This window comes from Rattus norvegicus, chromosome 6, assembly GCF_036323735.1.
Source record: "Rattus norvegicus strain BN/NHsdMcwi chromosome 6, GRCr8, whole genome shotgun sequence".
NCBI lineage: Eukaryota > Metazoa > Chordata > Mammalia > Rodentia > Muridae > Rattus > Rattus norvegicus.
The window spans coordinates 127,545,174-127,572,530 of NC_086024.1; the positions used below are offsets into that span (position 1 = coordinate 127,545,174).

Consider the following 27,357-nt stretch of genomic DNA (forward strand, 5'->3'; position numbering starts at 1 on the left):
TGCCCGCACGGCTAGAACTATGGGCTGGGGTCAGTGTGAAGGAGCTCAGGGCTTGCTCCAGTCATAGGCTGGGATACAGTCTGGCTCCTGGTCTTTCTCCACTGTGGTAAACTGAAGAGGAGTGGTCTCTGATGCTGGGGTCCCAGGTCCCCGTCCAAATGTGAAGGCCAAAAGTAGGCCAGTGCTTTCCAGTTTCCTAATCCATAGCTTCATGCCTTTCTCCCACGGCCCCTCTCAGAACCCTTCACCAAGCAGGCTGGAATGAACTGGGAGGTGGCTTCAGCCACACACCACCCGCAGAGACCAGGAGTTTCTATGGCAACTACCTTCCAGGGCCCTGCAGAAGCAGGCCGACGACGACGAGGGGAAGTCGGCTCCATGAAGGGCAAAACCATCATATTCACCGGGATGCAGATGGACTCCCAAGTTTCTCAATTCAGACTCAGAACCTCTCTTTCTCAAAAATGTTCCTGCCCTCTGGAGATTCTTCAGTTGCCTCGAGAAGGTGGCCTCAGTCCCTCCATCTTCTTGTTCACTTGTACGCTTGAGGGAGCTTTCCCCTAGGGTGGATGATGAGGCAGGCTCCTCCATGCTGGACATCGGAGGTACTGAGCTTTCTTTCCCCTGGAGGGCAGGGCCTGTTTCGGGGATGCCTTCGGAACCTTTGTGTCATGTAAGAGGCGGTGGCTCAAGGAATGTCTGTGCTGGCTGTGTAGACTTGTAGTGGCCCACCCACCAAGAAGGGCCAAAAAGTGAAATGGGTGTCACAGCACTCACATAAGTAACCAGTGCTCCCTCCTTACACCAGGAGGACGAATGGTGGGGGAGAAGGCTTCAGACCCTCCCTTCAGAGAGGACACAGTGTGCCATTGAAACAAACACTGAATGCCCAAGGATATGGTAGGAATAAGACAGCAATTCAAGCTGGGCTCACGTCCACTCAGGAGGTGGATGCTATTGACCACACTCACCATTAAGTCCCAAGTAAACATGGAAATGTTGCCTATCAGCCAGGAGGTTGGGGAGGTCAGCAGACAACTTAAAAAAAAAAAAAATCAGTGTTGCCTGGGAAACAGGAAGAAGGACAATCCCACAAGGCCACGCCAGACCCTAGTGAGTAGGAAAGCATGGTCTATCAGGCACATTCAGTGCTGCTGTGGGTGGGAGCAGGCCCAGCTGGTGGGAGCCTGGTGCCCTGTAGCACCACGTACTGGTCCTGCTTGGCACCAAGAGACGGCAAAGGCAGGGCTCTGCTAACTTGGAGTAGTCTTCTGCCAGAGCCTTTTTCTTTGGTTATTAGCTCCATTGTTCCCTATAAGAAACCAGAATGTGAAAGGAAAGAAGGAAGGAAGGAAGGAAGGAAGGAAGGAAGGAAGGAAGGAAGGAAGGAAGGAAGGCAGGAAGGGAGGAAGGCAGGGAGGGAGGGAGGAAGGAAGGAAGGAAGGAAGGAAGGAAGGAAGGAAGGAAGGAAGGAAGGCAGGAAGGGAGGAAGGCAGGGAGGGAGGGAGGAAGGAAGGAAGGAAGGAAGGAAGGAAGGAAGGAAGGCAGGAAGGGAGGAAGGCAGGGAGGGAGGGAGGAAGGAAGGAAGGAAGGAAGGAAGGAAGGAAGGAAGGAAGGCAGGCAGGCAGGCAGGCAGGCAGGCAGGCAGGCAGGCAGGCAGGCAGGCAGGCAGGCAGGCAGGCAGGCAGGCAGGCAGGCAGGCAGACCCGAACCAGCATGTGGGAGGGCCAGCATCTTGGGTCATGTGGGTAGTGAGCCTAGACATTTCAAGTGACCACATGGTTCTAAGTGGCCTCTTTGTCCCAGCTTACCTTGAACACTGGGGAGGCTAACTCAAAAATTTCTCCTTCCTAAGTAACATCCTTAGAGTCTGGAAATAGACAGCTGCCCTGGAAGGTGTCCACCAAGCCCAAATCCACCGCTTCCTAAGTGAACCTACCCTTCCCAGAGGAACCCATGTCCAGAGGGCTGTGAGAACAGATAAGAGAGCCATGGAGTCACTGCTGGGAGCAGCCATTCCTAGCCTGGGTCACCTGCCCCCATCTGAAATGGTCAGGGCTCCGGGATAGCTTCTCTAAGTCACTATGAGAAGAATTTCAGGCACCTCTTGAAACTCAAGATAAAACCAAAGATATCAAAAAAACAAAGGGTAACTAATGTGGGCTTGGGCTCCCAATATCAGCGCCTTTCAAACTAACATAGCCAAAACAAAATGTGACAACCACGATGCTGGCAGGGATACGGGCCCCATCTGGCCCTAGAAACCTGTCATGGCTGGTGACAGTCTCCCCATGCACCCCACCCCCAACCTACCCTCAGCTTTCTGAGACCCATGTGGCTCATGACTCATCAGACTCAGTCCCCGACCAGCTGAGGGCTCTCCCCGAGGAGCACTAAGCTGCTGCCCAGGGATCATCACAACAAACTGCCTTCTCTCCCACTCAGTGCCTCAGTACTGAGGCAGGTTGGGGAGGGGAGGAGCTAAGGAAAACCTCTCCAGACAGAGAGGGATTAGGGATGAAAGACGCTAGCTGGCACAAGGGACCAGAAGAAACCTTGCCACGGGGTGTAAGTTCCAGTGTCTCAACGACAGTCGGGAAAGCCTCCGGGCACACAATGCTTCCCCCTGACAATGCCCCTGTAAATTAACAATGCTCCTTTTTTGCTAAACCAATGACCCCTACTTATCAGAGGAGTCTGCAGGGCTAGGCTACCAGACAAGAGGACCCCTGAGGCTGCTGCCCTGTTCCCCTACCCTCTGGGTGGTTACTATACTGGATCCAGCCAGTCCCAGATACTGGGAACTGCAGAAGAAGCTCCTATCCAGAGTAAATCTCCTAACCACCTGCTTTACACTGTAAGAAGCTGACAGGAGAGGGGAAGGCCACCACTTAGCAGTGATGTGGTAGTGGTAGTGGCACAGGCCTTTCATCCATGCAGGTGGATCTCTGTGAGCTGAGGCCAGCCTCAAACACAGGTCTAGGTCTACATATCAAATTCCAGGACGGCCTGAGCTACGTAAGGGAGACCCTCATGTCTTTAAAAAAAAAAAAAAAGACATCAGATCCCACCTGCATGAAAGGGAGGGGACGGGGACCAAAACAATGACATGATGAACAGGAGAAAATATGCCTCTTTTCAGAGATGGCTATGGACCAAACCCATACTGACTTCCAATTAAAATTCAATGTCTACTAAAAATCATTAAAAGTATTTCAAGACCCACAGAGGTTGGGCCTCACAGTAGAAATGGCAGTCAGAAAATAAAAGCCAACAAGGCTCTGGGGCCTGGCTCTAGGCCCAAGTAACCGGGACTGGTAATACCCTCTGTGCCCACTTGGACAGTCATCTGTGAGTCAGCCAGTCCCTTGTGCCCTCAAGGAACTGAAGGCCAAGCTGGAACTCAATGCACAGGGCTGGGCTGAGATTCAAACCCAGCTCCCAGTTAAGGGCAGATCTGGGGGCTGAAGCCAGAAAGGACTCAGGTGCCACTTCCTCTGCAGGCCTAGGGCTCAGACCTGAGGTTTCTCCTGGGTTGCTTGGCAGAGTCCCATGCCACTGTAAGGAAATGCATGTTACAAAATGCTTTTCCTCCTCCTCAATCCAATTTACAGCTGCTGTAAGGGGTATAAAACCCCCACTTACCTATGCCAAACGATCGATTTCTGAGACCTTTGGTAACATCTTGTTATACATCCTTCCAACTCCTTTAACCCCCCCCTCCCAAGGGGAAACAGGTTTGGATGCCACTTCTAGATAACAGGCTGTGAGGAACATGTTCCTAAGATACTTTGTATCTTCTAAAGCGCTACCAGCAAAAGGTCAATACAATGTCATTTATTGAACCAATTCCCACCATTTAACATTTGGCTGCTTCCAACTGTACAATTATAATAACACAGGAAAAGGAAATTACACCCATATGCCCTTGTTAGAGGGGAAAAGAGAGTGGAGTAAGTTTAAGACTGAAAAAGCACTTTCCACAAAGGATCAGGCTCAGGGGGAAGGGGCGTCTCCCTCCAGAGCACAGCAGAAAATAAGGCCCCCTGAGAATTCTTCCTAAAAGTTATGGGCTATTTCCTGCCTTTTATTCTCACCTGAACTGAGGTGGCATCCTAAGGAAGACGTCCCCTGAGTTTTAGAGAATTCTCTGACACCCTCACCTTACCCCAGTGTCACAGTATGCCACCATGGTTAACACCACAGACTTTCCCTCTCTTACCCAATGAAGCCAAGGTTCTGGGTGCCAAAGTCTAGTGCCCCCCCCCAGCTCTGCCTTCACACCTTGCTCTTTGCTCATGGTTGTGTCCAGGAGAGTCGTCCCCCAACCTTACCCTCCCACACTGTCCCCTTTTGTCACCAGAGAAAGAAGGTCTAGAAGTGGTTAGGCTGTTCCTCCCACTCAGACCATAGGTATATTTATGAATCCCAGCGATGCTGATTTCCTTTGGGGCTGAACTGCCTTGGTTTTTAAAATTGCGATCTTCATTACCCAGAGAAAAATACAACACAGGATTCGTACCCATTTCATAGATTGGAAGACTGGGGACTTAGAGGATACATGTTGGGAGACACGGAGCTCAGACTGGTTTCATGAAGCAAAGTTGCTTTTCCCTGTCAAAGTAGGGTCTGGGGGCCCACGGCTCTCTGGAGGTACAAAGGCAACACAGGACTCGACAGGAAAGACAAACAGTTATTTGCCCACCAGGTCTACGGAGCGAGTTCAAGGTTAGCCTGAGTACACAGCTTCTCCACCATTCCTGCCCAGCCGTCTCACAAAGACACCAAGTTCCCCCGAATACCAGCATCTACACCACCCACACACCTGCCTCTCCGGCTTCAGCATGAGGTTCCTCTAGTTCTCGCCTGCTTGCTGCCTTCTGCCTCTCTGAGGGCCATTTCAATGCCCCCAGCACTCTGGGAAGCCGGAAGCTGCTTGGCACTCCCTGAGCAGGAAGTGGCTCTGTGCCTACCCTGGATCACTGCCACGCTCACTCTCTGTGACCGTCACCCTCTGGTCAGGCCTATGAAGTGGTGGGAACCAGCCAGGCCTGGGAGCCAGGAAAACTAAAAACAGCCCTGGAGGTGGCTACTGGCTGGCTGGCCTGGGAAGAAATTTACTAACTTCCCAAAACCACACATCCACAAATATGAGAGGAAACTGAGGCCCACTACACAGACTACACTGTAGGTGAGATGAGATAGGCACCCCACCTCATGCTGCCTGTCCCAAGCTACACAGGTACACAGGGCCTGACCCAGGGCTTAGGGGAGCCCAGGCTTGTCACTACAGTGTCATTTGCATTCACTGTGAGGAATGAGATTCAAAGAAGCTACTGAGCCAGGGCCAGGCTGGAGCTAGCAAGCTCGGATGTGAGGGGGTCTGACCCTACTCCATAACTTCTGTGAACAAATGAAGACCATGAAAGGAGCAGTCCTCTGTATGCACAAAGGCCGTGTTCTCTCACCACAATAAACAGGATCCAGCCTCTTCCATAACCCCCCTGGGGCTCTGAGTCCTTGTGCTACAAAATCCCCCTTCTCTCCTTCCCAAACCCTTCCATGATCTTCCCTGCTGGTTTGAAGGCATCCCTTCTCTCTGGACCGGGTTCCCTGTGCACAGCAAGTGTTATTCTAAATCCTAGGGGGTCAGCATCTAGGGTGTAAGCAACAGAGCTCACCAGGCTGGCCTGAGTAACAAGGGGCCTCACTTGAACGCTACTGTGCAGCTCAGGAAAAGCAGGGAGCCAGAAGAGGCCTGCTCAGAAACCAGGCACTTCAACAGAAGCCAGCAGGGCCCAAGGGTACGTAAAATTATTCCCAGCAGCAGCTAGTGAGGCCCAACGCCCTGCCCAAATCCAACCACAGTGTCCACCATTCTTCACCTACAAGTTTCCCGTGCTGTAGAGATACCATGACAAGTGTCCCGAAGAACCCACTGAAAACAAGGTCCTTTGGGTCTGGCCTCTAAGGCTAGAGGGGGAAAAAAATCTAGAATACAGAAGAGAATCCTTGCGTGTAAACTGGGAGGAGTCAGATGCTAGGAACCCCCAAAATACAGTGCACCTCTACTATAGTCCTTGACAATGTCCTCTAACCTTAATCTCCAGGAAGCAAGACTCTCATCTCACTGTGTCTGTGTCCCCCATTGCACTGAATGCTATGGTGCCTACAAATGAGAAGTGATGTCACCCACCCCACGAAGTGCCGAAGGTTATGACGCTGAACCTCCATGGATTTAATCTGTTCCTCTCATGCGCTGGGCATGGTAGTGCGCACCTTTAATCCCAGCACTTGGGAGGCAGAGGTAGGCAAATCTATGAGTTCGAGGCCAGCCTGATCTACAGAGTGAGTTTTAGGACAGTCAGGGCCTCACAAAAAAACAAAAACAAAACCCTGTCTCAAATGAATGAATGAATGAATGAATGAATGAATGAATGAAAAACAAAACAAAAATGTCTCTCTCTTTATAACACCCAATGCAACAGGGCTAGTTAGTCCTTTCCCCCTAAGAATGCAAATACATGTCCTGGATTTCACAGTAACAACCCAAGCTTCAAACACAGGCAACAACAACAACAACAACAACAACAACAACAACAACAACAACAACAAAAAAAGACACCTTTCTACTCTGCTATTCCCAGTGATCAGCCAGTCACTGTTCATCTGTGGCTAGTAACAAGCACAGGTCCTCTTGCCTGGATGACCTGATACCACAGGGACGTTCATTTTCAGGTCCCCTGAGGTGCCCTTGCCACAGAGTCATTTGCCAAAAAGATAGAGTGTGCAGTCCCACCATTTACTCAAACACACACCCTGGATGGGACAAGAGACAAGGCTGGGAACAGAAACAAGATGAGCTGGGTCCTGACAGCACAGAGGCAAAGATCCACACTCAGGCCTGTGCCGGCCATCTCCATCTCCCATTGGGGCTGCCAAGCCTGCAGTTTGTGGGAGATCCAGATTGGACAGGGAACTCGGAACAGAGGGAGCTGGTTGGGCAGAGCAGGGTCCCCCCCCACCACCTCCCTCCCCCCACCCCGAGGAACAGAACTTAAATCCTCTCTCAGATTTCACTTCAAAAGCAAACTCTCAGGCAGCCATGGCTAGCTTCCCACCAAAGCCTACACTTTGAGAACCTTTGACACACCTTGGCATCAGCTTAAACATTGACCTAGGATGGCCAAGTAGGCCACAGGTGAGTTTGTTGCAGTAATTATTAAAAAATGGTTCCCTCTTGACCTGCTCTGGTGCCCGCACCCATAGGGCCACATGGCACTGCAAGGTACTTTTATCTCAGTGACTCCACGCTGACCCCAAGTACTCTCTGACCCAGGTGGTCCAGGGGCCATACCAGCATGGCAAGGTACCACGCCGGTCCCTAGAGTTAGATCCAGCACCCATGGGGCCATATGGAACTATCCATGATTTATCTCTGGTTAGTATCTCTCCTTGCGGCTCTCTACTAGCCTCGAACTCTCTGGTTACAGCTACCTGGCAAAATCAAGACTCAACAATCAGATTTAGATGTTAAATTCTCAATTCACACAATAAACTCACAACCAAGTGATAAAGATATAAACCGCCCACCTAAATAAGGTAAGTTTGCCTACAGAAACCCATCCCAACTACCTTGGCAATTCAAGACCACCCAGATCCAGGTCATCCTTCCCCATCTCCATCTTGATTCTCCTTCCCCTTCTCTCCTGCCTTATAAAAGCTTTGTCCCCATTTTATTTTTTTATTGTCCAAACATGGCCTTGACCTAACTTGTGCCAGCCCTCACCTGCATATAGAAATCAACCTACATGAGTTAAGACACAAAGGCGAGAAACAGGAGCTCAGTGGATCACATGATCAGGGTGCCAGCCTGCAAATCTACCCTGGTATGCACAGAAAGGGTTCATGCTTACTCTTCTGACCACTCTAAAACTCCCAACACCCACAGTCGCCCCACCGACCACTTTTTCATTTAGGGGCGACTTCCAATAGGAAATCCACACACATCTGGCACACGGGCAATGATATCCGGGTACAAAATGCCCTCTCTCAGATGAACAGAGGGCACCAGAAGAACTATGTGCCCACAACTGGGCAGCCTCAACTAAGCGGTAGGTGGTAAGTCCCATCTAGGGCTCAATGGAAATCTGCCATCTGTGACCAATGAACCACAGGGCTGCAGGGCTGCTGAAGTGAGGCCCAAGTCACAGAAGAGTACAGAAATTCCAGGGGGCACCGTAAGCCACAGCGTCTCTTGACCCCCAACAACAGAGGGTGGTATCATGACTGAGCCCTGCAGGGAACACTCTCCAAGTTAGACTGCTTGTTAGTTCTTCTTTCTCTCTCTGACCCCTGCATGCACCTTGTTACCATCCTGGTTGAAGCTTTGTTCCTTAGATATCTCTAGCCACCAAGTCTGCTAACCCATACTCCTTCCCACACCCAAGGTTGGGACAAATAAAAAGCCTCCTCTATCAAACCCAGGTCCTCAGCTCTGGGGAGCAATCAGCTCTCACTTCTCCCTTCTGCTGCCTCGACACTCTGGACGTCAGAGCCAGAGGCTGCAGGGGCGCCTCAGAAGACCCGGAGAGCATCAACCTGAAATGGTCACAGCAGACATGGCCATGAGGCTGGCCAGCACAAGAACAGAACGATTGGTGTACATGTTGACAGTGAATTTAAAGAAAAACGTAAAACATTTGGTGGGGCAAAGGCCTGGCTCCGTCTGAGTCACCGGTCTGTAACAGAGTCCAACCCCTTCTGCACAGAAAGGGAAGCTGAGGCCCAGCCAAAGGGAAGAGGACAGTGACTAAGTAAGGCTGGTAATTACCAAGAAAGCCAGTGTGAAAACTTAACTCACAACCCTGGCCAACGAAGTGACTGCAGAAGGACTGACAGCTGCCGGACAGATTCTGGGGCTGGAGTCACAGGGCCCTGCAAACACAGGACTCAGAGCCACCTGGGGTCATTCACAGTATTAAATGACTAAGCACTACCATGTCGGGGCCACAGATCCTGGAGGAAAAAGAAAGGAGGAAGAGGAGGGGAGGAGCTGGCCCAAGGAACGCCAGCTCTGTAGAGTATGAAGAGGGGCGTGGCCTCTGGCCTCAGTCCAACCAGAAGAGAGTCTTGCTGAGCATGAAACCAGCCCCAGATCCAGCCCCAGATCCAGGGCAGGAGCATTAGACCCACCCTGGTGAGATCTACCTAATTTTAACAGCCCTAAATTCACAGCCCATGCCTAGAACCTTTGCCTAAGCTTACATTCCAAGTCCAGCAGTAGCCTGCCAGGCATCATGGCCTAGCTAGTCACACAAAGATAGTACAGAACTGAAGGATAAGCAGGGACCAGGTCCCTCTCTGCGCTCAGTCCCACTGAGTGCTGGACCCACCGGCCAGCCTGGAAGGCCAGAGGGCCAAGTCAGTGAGGCCTTTTAATTCAGCTCCCTTGAGGTCCCCAAAGGGCTCTGCTGAGGACAAGAAGGCCTGAGCTCCCTATGGTGCTCCCACAGGGCTCTGCAACCAATGACTAGAACACAGGGCGCAGAGAGGTGGAGAGTGGGCACCATAACGCTCAAACCACGAGAACACCAGGGTGTCTGCCTGTGTGCAGTCAGTGAACTGGGTCACAGGACCAGAGCTAAATGGAGGACTTATACTCTCTAGTTCAGATGTTTTGTGGTTGTTTCAGAACTAACTTCAGAATCTAGTCTCCACTTTGGGCAAAAAAGCCAGTCCACCTTGGGTAAGCACCGACAAATTACCTTTCCTCTTGAAAATGTTCTAAAGCAGCTCACTCCCCTGGGTGACCAGGACACAGCACACAGCGGGGTACCCGGCCCCAGGCTCTCCACAGTGCATACAAAGAGCTCTCGGCCACCAGCCCTTCCACTGGAGGGGGTCCACCCCCTCGGAGCAATCATTAGCTCAGGCCTGAACACTCTTGTGGCCTGTGCTCAGGCTCTGAGGTACTCATAAAGCAGCCTGCAGGACATCGACCCAGGGACATCCCAACCCCTGCACAGGCTGGGGGCTGTCCCATTTCCTGTTTGTAGGGAAGGAACAGGCATGGAAAATAACACTAACTCTGGGGCCCAATGGTAGCACCAGGCTCTGCGTGGGGCAGGCCTGGCTGCAGCTTCTTCTCCCACATGGCACCCCATGAGCTCTAAATAAAAGGAAATTGTGAGCCATGTCCTTGTAGCAAAGGTGATAAGGCCAGCATACAGGAAGTGGTAAGGGTGCAGAGCCCAGGTCATTTCTCAGGCTTGAACAAGAGCTCTGGTGCCCCACCCAGGACCTTCCATAGTGGGTTAGGTAGGAAGAAATAAAACCCAACAGCCAAATGTATCACCAAAAGAGTGCCCAACTGGAAAGGGAGAACCTGGGAACTGGGATTTTTTTTCCACCAGCTCCGTCACCTATACACCTGCCTCGTGGCATCTTCACTGCCTTCCGAGGTAGATGGAGACCACATCAATAAATAAGACTGTCAATGGAGTGCCCGTCAGTTTCCAGCTCTCTGATGACATCACCTACCCGGGCTCTACCGCAACAGCGCTCTTCAAGAGAGCACTCATAAGGTGCAAGGTGTACACGGACGCACACAGCACCAAGGCTGGCCTCGGTCCAGGCCTCAGCCAGTGAGGACAGGGCAGGGTTGGGGGTGGCATGAGAGGCTTCTACTGCGTTGGGCTGGCTTTCTTCTTCTGTCTCCTACCTAAGTGCCCTTTTCCAAGTCAAAGGATAGAATTGGGGGAGTGGACTATTCCAGGGCAGAAGAATGGGCTGATCACAAGAAAGATCACTCAAGCCCTCTCCCCCCCACAACACCCCCCCCATGCTGGTGACCCCTCCCTGCTGCTTCTAATAGCCTTGAAGCTGAGGCCTGTGGCCATGAAGTTCCCTCGGAGGGTCTTCCTCCCCAATTTAAAGGTATAGATACGAGATACAGGCTTGACCAATGAGAATATCACATTGCATGGACTAGTAACTGACACATGGGTTGAATAGTGTCCCCCGGCAAGACAAGCTAAAGTCCTCACCTCCGGCAGCTGAATACGTGACTGTATTTGGAAACAGGAACTTGCAAATATCAAGTTGAGGTAACGCAGGTCGTAGAAGTCATGCTAATCTAGGTCTCCTCAGAAAAGGAAAAATCAGGGCTGGAGAGACAGCTCGGGGGGGAAAACATTTGCTTTGGGGGCCCAGGACCTGAGTTGGATCCCCAGAATGCATGTGAAAATTAAAAGAGGGAGGGAGGGAGGGGGAGAGAGAGGAGGGGGTATGTGTTTATAATCCCAGCTCTGGGGAGGCTCCCTGCCAGCTACTTTTAACTAACTAACCAGCTATACAGGCCACCCCTCAAAAGGAGGTAGCCAGCATTCCTAAGGGCCTCTTCTCTTCTCTTCACTTTTCTCTCTCCCTCTCTCAAAATAGACCTACACACAAAAGATGGCTATGGGAAGACAGAGAGGCAGAGACTAGGCCAGGAAACCATGGCACCCCTCCCTTTGCAGTTGGAGGAGGAGAAGGAACTACTCTAGGAGGTTCTGGGGGCAGTCTGGTCCTGTCAACACACTGACTTCAAACTCCCGGCCTCAGGAGCTGAGAATAAGCTTCAGTTCTTTTCAGCCTCAGCTGAAAGTTACAGGACCTGTCAGATCAATCAGGGCCAACCACCCCAGCCAGCCTCGAGCCTCAAGCCGAGTCCTGGCTCAGGGAAGCTGATAAGCCAAGGGGATACAGTGCTGGCAGCCACCTTCTCCTGAGTTGGCAAGGGCTTACCCAAAATAATTTTCTCAGAGAGCCTGAAGAAATATTCCCAATGCGTCTTCAATGACCTGAAACCCCTCCGCCCTGTCTCTAGACCTTCTCTAGACCTTCAGCTGTTGACTGAAGCTCCCTTTCCCTTTCTACCTATGTTCAAGATAGGAGTGTCCGATGGCCTCTCCAAGACCTTTACACTTCTCGTGCACCGGCATAATTTGCCTCTAAAGCATGTCTAAAAGAGACTGACACCCAGCAGTCATCCCCCAAAGGACCTGAACTATCCACACTAGCACTGAGATCCTAAGTGCCAAGTTCTCTATGACCAGCAACTTCACCCTTCAAAGTTCTGCTTCAGTGATCGATAGCTAGTCTTCATCCTAATGACACTTTCTCTGCATAGCCGTGGCTGTCCTTGAACTCAGAGATCCGCCAGCCCCTGCCTCCTAACTGCTGGGATTAAATGTGTGCATCATCACCATGGCCAGATGGAATTTTCTTATAGCAAAAAAAAAAAAAAAAAAAGGTTCCTCCAAGCTCAGAATGGTAAAGTAAAGAGGTGCTTGGGTTTAAATGAAGACCCAAACCAGCTCCCGTCATAAAGCAAAGTCCTGGAGGTACGGATCTCAGGTGCTTCAACAGCTTGATATCAGTGAAAACTGAGGGTTTTTTTTTTTCAAGTTCCCATGCTGCCATGTTTTCTATGACATGGTCCACTTCTTGGTCAGAAAATGGCTGACTGCCACAGCTCCCTACTGGAAAGCTGAAGGTACCTGGAAAGGAGAAGGGGATGTGGCCAAGGAGCCGTGTTTTCTGTGAGACAGTAGATGCTCTTTTTCCTGCTACCTCATTAGTGAGAAGTAGGTGAAACAGACCACTTGGTGCAAGGGGGACTGTCTGCATGGAAAGCCAATCCAAAGCTGCCCAAAGGGGACGGTGAGACGGAAGGCAGGCTGGGAAGCTAAGTCTACAGAGAAGAACAAGAGGATCGCCAGGTTTGGACATCCCAGCTGCGCAGGACACTGAGGAGGGTCATGAGTTCGAGGCCTGCCCAAGCTACAGAGTAACTTAATGAGAGCTTGCCTCCAATTTTTACAAAAGGATTTGAGGTGTAGCTCAGAGCATTTGCTTAGCATGTGCATGGAAGGTCCTGGGTTCAATCATCCCCACCCAAAGAGCAAGCAAGCAAACAAACAAAAAAGAGTCAAGAGTCCACTAGTCCCTTGAAATATTAAAAAAAAAAAATCATTCTGTAGCTTCTAAGTTGGCCCTAGGGTAAAGTAAACAAGTTCACAAGAATCGTTTCCCAATGCTTCTTCTGTGCCAGGTCCTCTGCTAGGTACTGTGGTGAGTGCCAGGAGCCCACAAGACTTGCAGAGAGTGCTACAGGGCCGACTCAGGAAGCACCAGCAGCCAGGAGGCAGGAGAGTTGGATGCTCTGTGCCTGGGTCTACAGAGGGTGGTGTACTGGTACTGAGGTGGGTTCCGTGCGGCATGCAAATAGAGACAGTATGTTCCTGGACTGGTTGGGCTCAGGTACCTCCAAACCCAGCAGGTGTCCCCAATATGAGAAGCTTGCGGGGAGCGGTGGCTGAACCCCCTCCCCAGAAGGCAGCTCGCAGCTGCCTCACCCAGCCCCATATGGTCTCTGTGAGGAATGCTTTCCTTGGACAAAGCAAAAGCCAGGGCAGCAGGCCGGAGGAAGCATGCTCCCTGCCTTAAATAGAAGCAAGCCAGGGCTGGTAGAGAGTTTGCAGAGGAGGATGGGCTTCGGGCTAGAGTGCTTTAAAGAAAGCTCAGTGGTTATACTGTCTTACTGCCTATGCCCGTAAGGCAGAGGCGGGGCTCGGGGCTGTACATCTTACGAGAGATCTGAGGTGGCTCTCTTCTCCACCACAACCCTGCAGAGCGGGGGCTGGGTAGCAGCTTTCTCTCCTGCAAGCGCAGTGAAGTACCAATGTCTTGTAGGCATTGCCAGTGATGCCACACACGACAGCAATTAAGCAACACACCACACATTCCAAAGGAGTCTCCGAGAGCCCCAAGATGAGCAATTCCATAATATAGGAGAGGTTCGGAGACTGAGCCAGCACTGAAGGGTGACCGAAGGGTGACAAGGCATGGTGATGCTGGCCTCTGAATGCATTCAAGCACACTCTGAAGGCCTCCCTGGGGCTCCCTCCTGTCGGCTTCTTAGTTCCCTCATGCAGTCAGAAAGGTGGCAAGTCACGGTGTGGCTGGCTGAGCTCCACCACTCAGAGAAAGATGGGGTCAAATGAAGAATGCTGAGAGATGCTTAGCATAGAGGACATGAGAGGAAGCCCCCTCAAGAGGACCCATATGGGAGAAGTCAAAACGCTTTGATCAAAGTGTCCAGAAGGTGCTGACAGAGACTCCAATTTCACCCAAAACATTCTGGTCTCCTCACCAAAGTGGAAGTGCCCGGCGGAAGCCGGTGGGCCAGTCTGTGTATCTCCGCGCTACTGGGCAGTGAGCCAGTCACACCACTGACATTGCCCCCTGGGGTATGACACCAAGTAGGCTCCCAGCAGTTTACACACACAGGGAAAGAAGCCTTTTATCCTAGGACCCTACCTCTACACCACAGGACCCCTTGGTTTCTGACCGCAAGTCTTTCTTGACAGAAAACCCGGCATGGAGACTCCAGACCACAGACAGACCAAGAGCTGTCTGTTATAAGGGGTCAGGACACCCCAAGAATGGGTGCCTCCTCCAGGATCCACACTATCCCCTCTCGGTCCCCTCATCAATGAACTTAGAGAGCACTCAGGCCTACAAACTCCCCAGCTTCTTGACCGGCTGCAAAGCAGAGCAGTTCCCCGGTCCCCGCCACCGCCCACACGGGTACACACTTCCATGGGTCTCTGTACAGAGAGGTGTCGAGAACCACCACCACCCACTTCAAGAACTGTGTCACAAGAAATTCTACCACATCCCAGGCGAGAGAGCACCAGCCCCCTCAGCCTTCTGTAGCCAGAACAAACGTGGGCGGAGCCTGCATCCTGGCAGGAGGATGCCACCCAAGAGGCAGCCGAGTCCTGAGGCAGAAGGCAACAAGAGTCCTGGGTGCCAGTTCCACTCTGCCGTCACCACCTCTGTAATCAGGTGAATCTTTCTGAACTTCAGTATCCACAGCCACAAGGTAGGACAGCCTACTGTCCTTGGTGCTTGTGGGACCGGATTTGGGTTTATAGGAGGGATTTTTTTTTCAAGTGCTTTATAAAGCACTCTCAAATGTTAGCTATATTTACATTGATTTTATTGCTGGACTCCCAGGAGCCGACTGGGCATTTATTCAAGGCCTTTTGTGACTGATGCCAGGCACCCTCACAGGCTGGGCAGAGGGACAGGCTGCTGCTCTCATGGGACTGCCAGACCCCAGACACTGAAAGGTCCAGGTCTCGTGAATTCCTGGTTTCCACCCCTAATCAGGAGGACCTATCCTGATTAGAAGTTCTATCTGGGGGTTGGGGATTTAGCTCAGTGGTAGAGCGCTTGCCTAGCAAGCACAAGGCCCTGGGTTCGGTCCCCGGCTCCGAAAAAAAAAAGAAAAAAGAAGTTCTATCTGTCCAGGTGGGGGTGACAGGGGTCCCTAGTAAGCCTAGAGATGGCCTGAGGGAGACTCAGTGGGCTGAGGCACACCCCAAGTCTCACCTGACCTCCTGACTCAGTCTGCCCTGCCACAACCCTCCCCCCAAAGTAAGTTTCCCAGGACTGGTGACACAGGAAACACTGCTGGCTTGGTCCCCTACTAAAAGCAATGCAGGCTGGGCAAAGGCTCAGCTTCCAGACAGCAGGCCTGAGAACTTGGGAGGCGATGTGGAAGGAAACAAGCAGAAAGTGAGCCCGTCCTTCCCCACTGCTGCTCAAATCTGTCCTGAGGCAGGGCTGCTCAGATATGCAGCACCCTTACCTGGGAGTAGACAGAGACCCACACTCTGAGCCCTCACTCTTCCGTGCCGGTGCAGAGACTGGGGGGGAAAGGGGATGGCCACCATGTGAAACGTGTGCTCTGAGCCTTCAGAACCACACTCAGCTTAGTTAGAACCACAGCTGTAGTCTATGCCCTCCCTTCAGCTGCACAGCCGTTAGAACCTACTGGGAACTTTAGGGTACAACAATGTCGGGGTGCATTCCACAGAGAGGTACTCTACTGGTGCCCACCCCTCCGCCCTGTGCTCCTTTAAATGTTCTTGGAGAGAAGCAGGCATGGAGGATTCTCAGGACTGAAGAAGTCCTCTGTGGGACACTAAGATGGCCGCCGTGCGTCATTATAGTCCTCCCATGCCCACTGCACAGCACCAGGAGTGGACACTAAGGCCAACTGTGGACTCTGAATGACAATGATGTGTCCAAGAAGGTTTGTCCACTGACTGCAACTGCACTACTCCGGGAAGATTCTGGTAATGGGGGATGTACGCGTCAGGGGTTATGGATAGCAATTGCATGATGTACTATGTTCTCTCTAAATGCTGCTATTTTATTTAATCTGTTCTTTAAAAATCCCCCAGGTCAAAGGTTGCAGATATAGCTCTGCAGATAGTCTATCACCAATCATCCATGAAGTCCTGTGTTCAATCCCCAACACTATGTAAAACAGGTGTGGTAGTACACGTCTATAATCCCCGAACCTGGGAGGCAGAAACAGGAGAGTTAGAAATTCAAGTCATCCTTGGCTTAACAAGTAAATCAAAGGGCTAGCTTTGGCTACAAAAGATCTTGTCTTGGAAGGAAGGAAGGAAGGAAGGAAGGAAGGAAGGAAGGAAGGAAGGAAGGAAGGAAGGAAGGAAGGAAGGAAAAGAAGTAAGTAAGTAAAAGTAATCTTCCAGGTAATTCTGGTGTGTGAACCCTGGGATGACATCTGGAGTGTGGACAGGACAATCGGGCTTCAGAGACAACAGGTAAAAAAAACATCATGACCTTTGAGCTTAACTGGGATTCAGTCAGGCCCAGGATAACAAAGAACACGCAGGTTATGTATTCAGAGTGCCTGACAGGGATGAGAGGCAGCGTCTGCTGGATGGAGTGAAGCATCATCTAACTGACCGCCTCAGCTCCTGCCCGATCCAGGTTGAACTGGAGGCCGGACTGATACTGATACAAGAGGGAATTGTATTACCCACCACGAAACAGGGCCTACCCTCCCCAAAGGGGCAGAAGTAACTGGAACCCAGATCCCTTCATCCTGTAAATACTGTCCATTTGCTCCAAAGCAGGCACCAGGCTGGAATACAGGCTGCCCCTCCTGACTAAGACTTTCCCTTCCCGTCTGCAGAGAGCAAGAAGGATGCCTTGTGGCTGAATCTTGAGGAGGGGAGGGGCCTTCCCAGCAAGCAGCCTCAGGAAGGAGGCACCCGTGTTCTGATGGTGCCGGCTGTGTGAGAACCACCAGTACAAACAAGACTGTTCGACAACCATCGTTTCAGATAACCCACCAGTACAAACAACAGAAAACAGCACGCTGTCTCCAAGGGTTGCCTTGCCTTGATTCTCTATAAGCCTTTTACTGAAGTATACACATGTGATAAGAACAGGCCTCTGGGTTCAATCCCCAGTACCACAAGGAAATAAAGTGTGTCTTTTAAAGGAAGGAGGAAAAAAGAAAGCGTGTATGTAAGTGGACACCCAGGACCAAGACTGAGACACAAATATTTGCAGGTACCTTGTGTTCCCATGCAGCGCCCTCTCCCCACGGTGGTCCATTTCTGGCCTGCCTCTCACCTCCAAAGCACAGATCTGAAGGCCTCGACCTTCGCCTACATAGAAGGTACACTGAGTACACTCACTAGCTTAGGTCCTCCATTAGATTCTGTGAGACTCAGCTATGGCAGCAGACAGTTCACCCTCACAGATGCATCTCCTACACTCCTCTGATTGACATAAGCAAGTCTTTCCCTGGAGGCAGAATCACAGGGTCAGAGTGACCAAGCCACTCTCCTAAACCCCAGTCAGACTCTTACCCTGCTGGGCTCCCCTCCACCCCCCAGCCCTATATATCACATGCATTCATTACTGTTTCAGACTCTTGCCCTGTAAGTCATGCATGCTCCACAAAGACAGGGTGCTGTGCTGTGTTCCCTGGATACAGCTTGACCTAGAACAGATGCACCTCTGGCTAGCCAGAGAACTCCTGCCCTCACTTGTGCACACAAGCAGAGGGCTCTGCTCTCAGGACCCCCCGGCTGTCAGTGAGGCCTCTGTTGAAGCTGAGGGCCCCCAGTCACGCTTGCAGACACAAGAATCAGAGATCACAGTGGCTCTTGGGACAAGTCTAATTAGTGGTGGAGCACCAGGAAATTGGTATAGCACCCACTTAGGGGAGGTGCAGTGAGGAAGGTAGAGACGGAGACTCTGCTTGGAGAGGAACTCAGGCCTCGTGGGCTCTGGTGAGTAGCATTGGTACCTCTGGGGTTGCCTGTTCCAAAGCTCCTACAGAGAGAAGGCAGGGAGGGCAGTGCGAGCACACACTGGGACTGGACTGAAGGCAAAGACCAATCCTGGCAGACAAGAACGAAGAATGACTATAGTATATGGCAACGACAGAACACAGAGTGACAAGGCAAGGCCTGGGGTCGTCCTTGGCTGTGTGGCAGGTATGGGCTTCGCTGTGCCCATACTGAGAAGGTCCCTAGGTTACAGCCGCCAGGTCCCTGGTTCTTCACTGGTGAACTGACCGCACACGTGTTGGTTCTAAACCACACTGCTTCGGCAAGAACCTAGGGGACAGACCAAGCTGACAGTCAAAGCACCCAACCGGGGGGAGGGGAGGGGGGGACAGACAAGAGGGTCAGAGTTAAAATACTATCACACGGCATCTTAAACAATTCACTCACTCCAGCCAAGGCTGGCCACAGCGACACTTTCCGCCCAGAGCTCAATCCAGAACCTTCTACACCATGTGAGAGCAAGCAAGGCCTCTGCTTCAGCGCCTCAGACCCCAGTGTCGCTGTGGCAACGGGCCACAAACACGGGGAGCCCAGGCTTCAGCACTACAAACAACCCTGACAGATTCAATAAATAAAAACGCACTACGGCAATTCGTGGGGGAATTTATGAGAAATTAAAATTTCGACTTGGACAATAAACAACCCGTTTCAGAATCTGCCCCACTTAAAGCTAAATAAACCGCGTACAAGGATTTTTGGAGCATGAGGAGGTGAGGCTAAAAGCGGGCCTGGCGGGGAGTGCCTCGTGGCCCTCCACACCAAGAGCACTCTGCGGAGCACACATGCCTGCTTCTCCTCTGCAGCTCCATGCCTGGTCCTTCCAAAAGCCACCTGGGCCACAGAAAGGCGAGGACGAGGAACTCAAGTGTGCACGAACTCAATCAATCGGTGTCACGTGGTGAATGACCCAGGGTCGCAAAGCCCATCAAGGTCAGAGGCAAGAGGCAAAGCTGCAGGTCAGCCCGATTCCAATGCTCCCGTGTGCACAGGGGAGAGCCTCAAGCAGATCAAGGAAATTCTCATTCATTCACCACACACAGGCGGAGGGGCTCAGATCCCAGGATTCTGCGGTATGAGTACACACAGCATCGAGATGAAAGGCTGAGGGGAGACAGGGATGGATGGTTCTGTGGGGATATCTCCCACTCCTGCTTTCTGAAGAGTCAGAGACTCTGGAAAGGCACATCAAAGATGGGACCCAAGAGACACTGCACAATCCTCTTTACAGAGAGGAAACCAAAGGGCAGCCCACACTGCAAAGGCACTGGATAGGCTGTGGCTCAAGCAGGGAGCCAACAGCCTTGGCCTGATGCTTTCTCTTGTGGTAGGTGCCACATGCCCAATTCTCATCTAGGTTTGGTGCATAAGGTCCTTGATGGAGAAAAGGGATCATGACCTGAGGTTCAATAGACTGATGCCTAATCTCTTAAGGGACCACCTGATTGTGGGTGGGACAGATTTGCCAGCAGGTGCCACATGGTTCTGGCAAAGAGACCTGCTCAGCCACAGAGACATGGACCAGAAAGGAACTACCCTTCTTCCCAGCTCTGTAATGCAATCCTATGGCCATCCATGTCCCAAAGTCTCTGGTGAAGAGTAAGTCAGAGGCTTGGTCATCTCTGTCCTTACAGGACAGCAAAGGACCTGGCAGGGAGTCCTGGGAGGAATCTAGGAACAAAAGGATTGTAGGGGGCCAACTACCCATCACTGGTTCACTCCTCAGCTTGCAACCTGGCAACCCCAGGGGTCAGACGGAATTCAACTGTGAGAGACACCATGAGGGAAAAGCAAATGTCACATACATCCCTGTAGCACACGTGACAACAATGTGCTGGGCCTAGAAGGACAAACCCAATGCAGTGTTCAATTCCCCCAGGTACCCAGGCCATTTCCCCTAGGAACTTTGTAAAAAGTTGGTTTGAAAAGCTACAAACCAATAAATATTATTCATATTTATGGAGAGCACAGTAATCATCATAGCCCTGCCCCTACAACACGAGAGCTGGACACTCATGGCAATAATATTTACAACAGCAACAAAGGAGAAACCAGGGACAGCATCCACTCATGGCAGCTAGGTGCCATGATTTGCACCATAAGTTGTTTAAAATACAGCAATGAACAGTCTATCTCTGTTTACTATCACAGTAAAAAGGGACCACATGCATGCCCCGAGTATGAAGAAACATATTTTGCTTCTCCTATAGGTTACAAAGGAGGCTCTGGATCTTCTAGAAGGCCATTTAAAGAAGCCCTCTAGAAGGTCAGAAAATCACAAGGACAGAGAGACAACTCCAGAAGGGGCCCTGGTCCTATAGCAGCTTTGTGCTATCACAGAAGTAAAGGAGGTCACTAGCGGTCCAGCTGGAGGAGACCCTTAGCTTGTCTTTCCCCTAGAATATGGAAGGGCAGGAATCCCCATCCCCAGTGGGAAGAGAAGACACTGAGGTTGCGGGTAGCAAAGTAACAACGGCCTGTGCGATAGGCCCTGAGGCAAACAGCCTCAGACGTTGCTCTTCCAGGCCCTGCTGCCTGGGCTGAGAGGCAGCCCTGGTCACTAGCCTATCAAGCTCAGTCACTGTAGGCACCAACACCGTCCATCATGCCAGGCTCTAATTCTGCCCTACTCCTGGGCCCTCAGCTCAGACCCAGAGGCTAACTTGGCTCCTACTGATCTTGGGGAGAAGACAGCAAACCAAAAGACCTCCTCCCTACCAGAAAACCGTACCCTTTTCCCACCTGAGATGAGAGAAGCACAATCAAGGCCAAAATTCCCTATTAGTCAAGGGTGGGCTTCATAAGACCAGAATTATTCTGGTAGACGATGAGGGTCTACAAAGTCCTTGCCCAGTACAGCCCTGCCTGGCCTCCTGAGCGCCTCCTGGCACTGGAGCTAAGCTGCATAAGGGTCTCCCACCTGTCCTCATGTCATCTCAAGCTTTGGCCTTGCCACCATCTGATCAATGGGCCCCAGAAAGGTTGTACCCACTTGCCCAGAACTGTACAGCTATGAAAGGGTATGGCTGGAACTACAGCTGAATCCTAACTGATGGCGTGTGGAGTCCAGGCCTCAGGAACCCAAACCCATCTTTGCTGCAATTTACTGGACAGTAGACGGTAAAGCTGGCTCCACATGGGCAGCCAAGTCTTGCCTAAAAGTAGACAATATCAAAACAAGCCAGCAAGGGAAAGCGCAAACAGTGGATCTCTATTGCTACAGGGCTGGTCATGGAGGCCCAGCCCAATGACAAAGGCATTCCGGCAGCCCTACACAGGTATGCCCTAGCTCCCAGACTCCGACGTGGTCTCCTTCTCCCATATGTCTCTCCGCAGCCTGGACAGATTTTCCCTGCCCAGGCCCTGCACCTCATTTCCACTGGATCAGCAGAGCTTCCCAGGGAAGCTTCTAGAGTGTGACTAAGCCCCACAACACCAAGTTTCTGGGACACAGCTGCTGGCTGGGCCCCAGCAAGCCGGCATCGCCTTATAGGGCATGCTCTATGGCTGTTCTACAAAACTCAAGACTTGTAAGATGCAGACAGTGAAGCTAGAGAGCAGGCTGGGAGGGGGGGGGGGGGGCAAGAGCTCAAGTCCCTCGAGCGTCTGGGTCCAGAAAGGCTGTCCCGGCCTGCTGCCTGTACACAGCATCCGGGATCTGTGGAGAAGGAGGGTTCCCAAGGGAGTCTCGAGTCAGAGGCTGGGCAAAATGGGGAGAGAAAAGCACAGCCAAGCTACAGCTCGAGGTCTGCAACCCTGTTGTTAAAGAGACTAGACTTGTGATTCCCTGGGACCCCTGGGACAACCATCAACGGTATGTCGGTAAGGCTTACAGGCTTCCAAGGCTAGGGCCAGAGTCCATATCTCCCCGCCCCATCATTGCTTGACAATGGAAGAACCAGCGAGAGAGAGAATTGAACTGGCCTCTGCCCATCAACGTACCCCTGAGGAAAACCCATTCCAGTCTCAAAGGGTGCTGCAGGCCACACAGCATCCACACAAACAGGAGAGAAGGGACCAAAAGCCAGGGCCACTATGGAGAAGTCACCCCTGCGCATCCCTACTCTGAGAATGTGTACCTGGCAGGAGAGTCCGGTATGGGGATACCTCATACGGAGAGCGCGCTGTACCATGACTCATTATCATCTTCTGCAGGTCAGTGACAACAACTACATCAGCACTTGAGAACGGTACTAAACCACTGTTTCCAAGACGGTACACATACCGAGCTCTGCGCTCACCTTACCTGCATTGTCTCTACTCTACACTTAGAACCGGTGAGGCTGAGTCGATCGATACTGCCATTTTACGGAGAAGGAGATGGAGACTCAGGGACATAAGCTGCCTGGCTTTATGTGAGAGCCCCGGCAGGGCTTCATCTTCTGGAGGCTCACCAACTAAAACCCAACACCCATTCCCCACCTCCCCGCCCTTCTCAGTAACAGAACCCCGAGGTCATCCGGGGTGACAATGTGCTCAATGAAAACATCACACTCCTTGCCTGTTGACACCAGATGCGGCTCAGTTCTAACCCAGGCATGGTCAGAAGCAGTATCACAAGGGATTTCTAGGAAGGCCACCAAGGGAGAACAGACTGGGGCGCCATGTGGGGTCTGTTCCCACACTGCCTCCGCTGCTCAGAAAGAGAACAAATATAGCTGTTAGTCCCGACAACACGGAGCCACAAGGCCAGCAGAGAGGGTAGAATGTGACAGACAGCGGTGTGCCCTGTGCCGTCTACACCTGGCATCTTTGATGTGGGAGACAAACACGCCATGTTTTCTTTGGGCCACTGGCATTCTTAGTCCCCTATTGACAGATGGATTCAAATCCCACCAGTCCCCTAGTAAAGCTTCAGGGGTGCAGGATGTCGGAGAATTGAAGCTGGCCAGACCCAGCAGGAGAGTGCGGCTAGGACCAGGAAGAGCCTTGGCCCTAAGGTGCAATAGCCTTGCACAAGGGAACCACAGTGGAGGAGGCCACGGTCTCCTGCTTCTAGTATGTCTTCTCTTGTCACACCGGTGAGAACCTCCTCTCTGTAGCACGGCCGTGGTCCCTCAGTGTACTGAAGCCTCGATCGTTTTCATTTTGGGTGTTACGTTTCGTTCTGCTTTGGTGTTCTTCCTACGCCGTCCATGCTGGCCTGGACTTTGCAATCTTCCTGCTTCCTTCCACCACCTGACTCCTGGGATTACAGGCATGTGTCGACACACCCAGCCTGGCACACCCAGCCCTCTCCCTGGCTTTTGTTCTCCCTCCTGGGGACTTTCACCATGGCAGCTAATCTCACTTTCCCACACGCACCGGCTGCCAGGAGGTTCAGCTCACATCACTGCCCTGATGTGCACCCACAGCAGAGGTGTTCTTTTGCCCCTGCCCTATCATCACTGTATTTACTAGAGTTTCCTCGGGAGGAGGAGAAAGTGAAAAGTAAAACAGGCAAGAGCGCTGGAAACCTAGTCGTTCTAGACCAGAAAAGCTCAGGCACCCCCTCCTGAGTACAGTTAGATGCCAATTCACCTCACAAGTTAGAGCTTCACAAAAGTAAAGACATGAGATGGTTCAGTGGTTAGGACCACTGGCTGCTGTTGCAGGGGACCTGAGTTCAGTTCCCAGCATCCACATGGTGGTTCACAACCATCTGTAACCCCAGGTCCAGGGGATTCTACGCCCTCTTCAGGCCTCTATGGGCACTGCGCACACATGGTGTACACACACACACATGTACACACACACACACACACACACACACACACACACACACACACACTTTTTTTAACTTAAAGAAATAAAATTACTTCCAGTTCACAAATGCACTTGGCTCTCTGTGCTTGGCAGGCTCTGCATCCACGATTCAACCAACTTCAGATCAACATTATTTGAAAGCATGCTTACCACATACAGAATGTATCTGTTCTTATTCCTTACTTCCTACATAATGTGTATACTGTACTGGGTATGATAAGTAGCAAGAGCTGGCCAGAGTGCATTGGCGATATGCAAACACTACATACTCTTTATAAGGGACTTAAGCATCCCTGGATTCTGGCAACCACAGACATTCCTGGAAACAGTCTCCCAAGGGACGGACCTCTGAAAACGATGCCGGATGATACATCCACATCTGACCAGGAAAACAACAGCAAGCTTCCCCAACCCCAGGCTACACACTCACCAAGTACAGGCCACGGATTTCCCACGGCACATAGACACATGCCCACTATCTCCAGAACTCAAGTTGCTTTCCCCATGGCCCAGATGGTAGATCTGAACACCTCAATTTTAAATAAAATCACTGAAAGGCATAAACGGGGCATTGCAGAACCAAAGAGAGAAGGGAAAAAAGAGACGAGCTAGTGGAAGTACAAGCAAAGCAGAAGGAAATGGTGGCTGCTTTGAGGAAACGAGACAATGGAGGGCGTCTCCAGTTCGCATATCTCCGTAACATTAAATTATTTTCTGCTGACTCCCCAAGAGTTCTGTGCAAGACGCTTCTATATGCTAAATGTACGGTGGGCAGCCAGAGCCCCCAGAAGAACGAGATGCAACCCACGCCCCTGGAGAACTTACACAGAAGGGCAGGGAAAGGCTCTAGCCTGATGACACCCTGAGATGAGAGCTCGGATGCTGCAAGGCGAGGGCTCAGGGAAGACTCCTGGGACGGGAGAGCATGCAAGGCCTTGGAGCTGGTGCCTGTGACACTGAGAGACAATTCATACTCACCAGATGGAAGAGAGGGGGGACGTGGCCAGCTGCAGGAATAGAATGTCAGGGAACAGGGCATGTCTCCAGGATACTAAGGGACACCGGGGCTCTGCTCAGTGTGCTGTAAAGGCACACTTGGTTGAGGCTGGAACTGGGTTCCCTAGAGCAAACATCAACCACAAGGGTTCCACTGATCAATTTCAGGAAGGGGTCCATCAGTCGACACACAGCGTCGCAGGGGCCAACGGTGACAACATGGGGTTTGCATGAGAAAGAACATGTAAGTGGTAGCGCGGTGGAAGGGACCAGTGCAGGAAAGGGACCTCAATGCCTCCGGGAAAGGGGACCACGGGAAAGCACTGGTTTTCAAAAACGCAAAGCCAGCAGTGGAGTATGAAGATCAGGTGACAACTGGAAGACACACTAAGTCAGCCAGCCCATACGAGTGCGGGAAAGGCTGAATTAGCAAACACAAAGCCAAGTGCAGAGGGACAGAGCAGCAATGTCCACTTACGATCAAAGCTAGCCTCAGTCACTTAGGACCCTGTTTTACACATGGATGCGTGTGTGTGTGTGCATAATGGCTTTCTGAGTCCGTCTTTCATTCTGCGTGTGTGTGTGTGTGTGTGTGTGTGTGTGTGTGTGTGCGCGCGCGCCTCTCTCTCTCTTCCTCTCTCCCTCCAAGTAAATGTAGTACAATAAATTAATTAACTGAGGAACTGGTGAGACAGCTCAGTGGTAAGAGTTGCTTATGCTCAAACCTGATGATCCCACAATGACGTAAGAGTGAATCAACCTCGGAGAGTTGGGCTGTGGCCTCTACAGGCTCTCCCTGGCACACTCACACCGCATTCATACACACACATACACAAACCACACATAATACATTGAAAGTAAAAATTTGGGGTTTGGGATTTAGCTCAGTGGTTAGAGCGCTTGCCTAGGAAGCGCAAGGCCCTGGGTTCGGTCCCCAGCTCCGAAAAAAAAGAACAAAAAAAAAAAAAAAAAAGTTCACCCTGTGCTTCACAGCAAGTCTGAGACCAGCCTAGACTAAAGAATATAATTCTGTACCAGTATATACTTATATAATTATCACTACTACTGTCTTAAAAGGGGGCGGAGCGTAAAGACAATGTACTAGGTCTGAATGCCATGGCCTTCTTGCTGTAGGATTCTCTGCTCATCTGTAAAATGGGGGCGATAATGAAGCATTATCTACCAAAGAGAACGGCTTACGAGCGAGGCTGCCTGCACACTTGCTGGGGCCAACTCTCGCCACTATTGAGCAAACAAGTGTTCAGGACCCAGCGGCCCCACCAAGTCTCTGACTGCCACTCCAGGGGCCGGTGCAAGACATCATCCTCTACCTTCTTCCTGGAGGCAGGGCAGCCCCACCCCTTCCCGAACTGACGGCCCAGAGGTGAAGAGCAAGTCTTAGTCACTATCGTTCAGAAACATTTACAGGTGACAAGAAAGAATGCTGAGACCCCAGCGGGAGCGAGGTGTCCCTGAAGCAAGGCTGGCCATATGTGGAGACACGAGCTTCAGGGAGGAAACCTGAGATCCCACTCTCCCAACTTTGGAATGTTGCGTGGTTTTCCCATAATAGAAAGCTTTAATAGTAACAATGAACCAGCCTTCTGGAACCTTACTGCCTGCCTTCCATGACTTCTCCTCCACCTTCCCCTCTCCCCGACCAAGCAACTTTAGGTAACGACTTGCCTTTTCTGTTTCCTGGTTTATAACACAAGTGACAACCTTATAAACATAACTGGACTATATATAAGGACAAAAATAAATGTGTGTGGATATTTACACCAGAGCACAAGACACGTGCTCAGTCAAGGTCATTACACAGAGGGCAATGTGCTGGAGGTGGTGACTACAAGGCATCCTAGGAAGCAGCTGTTCAGTGCTGGCTTGTGTCACCCCGGGTTCTCTACCAATCTACTTCTAGTATAGAATCAGGCATGAGGCACACTATGGGCGTAACTGGCCTGAGACACAGCCTGTAGGCACTGTGACTCAATGCACAGATCTGCAAACAAGCCGTGGCCACCAGCAGACCTTAGGGCCTTTATGTCTCCAACTCAGTGAGGTCACTTCCAGACACCTATCCATAGCGAACACTGAGATGTGTTCTAAACCTACAAACACCTAGGTTCAGACATCCATGGCGACACTGTTAGCCACTGTAAGCCAGAAGCGACCTTTAGCTGAGCCAGACACATACATGGAGACGAGCAAAGCAGCCAGCCAGTGTAGCAGTCCACCTACCTCCCCCAAAGCAGGTCCCAAGTCAAGCATCCAGACACGCCATGATCTGTCTCTGGGTTGACATCCCAAGACTCCAGCAATGAGCACACACTACTTAGAAGTGCAAGGAGAATAAAGAGCTGCTGTTAACGAACCAGGG

General features: G+C 51.5%; 1 protein-coding gene and 1 long non-coding RNA gene across 7 annotated transcripts in view; one reads left to right on the forward strand and one right to left on the reverse strand.

The window, feature by feature from the left end:
* Itpk1 (inositol-tetrakisphosphate 1-kinase) overlaps window positions 1-27,357 on the reverse strand; it is a 133,732-nt gene that overhangs the window by 69,585 nt on the left and 36,790 nt on the right. Inside the window, exon 1 of one of the 6 annotated variants that reach the window (XM_008764842.4) lies at window positions 4,826-5,127. The exons of 4 other annotated variants lie outside the window; for them this stretch is intronic. In XM_008764842.4, coding sequence (XP_008763064.1) covers window positions 4,826-4,846 — 21 coding nt within the window. In that variant the 5' untranslated portion in view covers window positions 4,847-5,127. Of the gene's footprint in view, window positions 1-4,825; window positions 5,128-27,357 lie in introns of those variants that run through there. One more of the 6 variants, XM_063262333.1, reaches the window with a different exon arrangement.
* On the forward strand, window positions 14,614-17,399 carry LOC102548189 (uncharacterized). The gene is made up of 3 exons (XR_005506210.2): window positions 14,614-14,935; window positions 16,623-16,694; window positions 17,069-17,399. It is a non-coding gene; the product is annotated as an uncharacterized LOC102548189 (long non-coding RNA).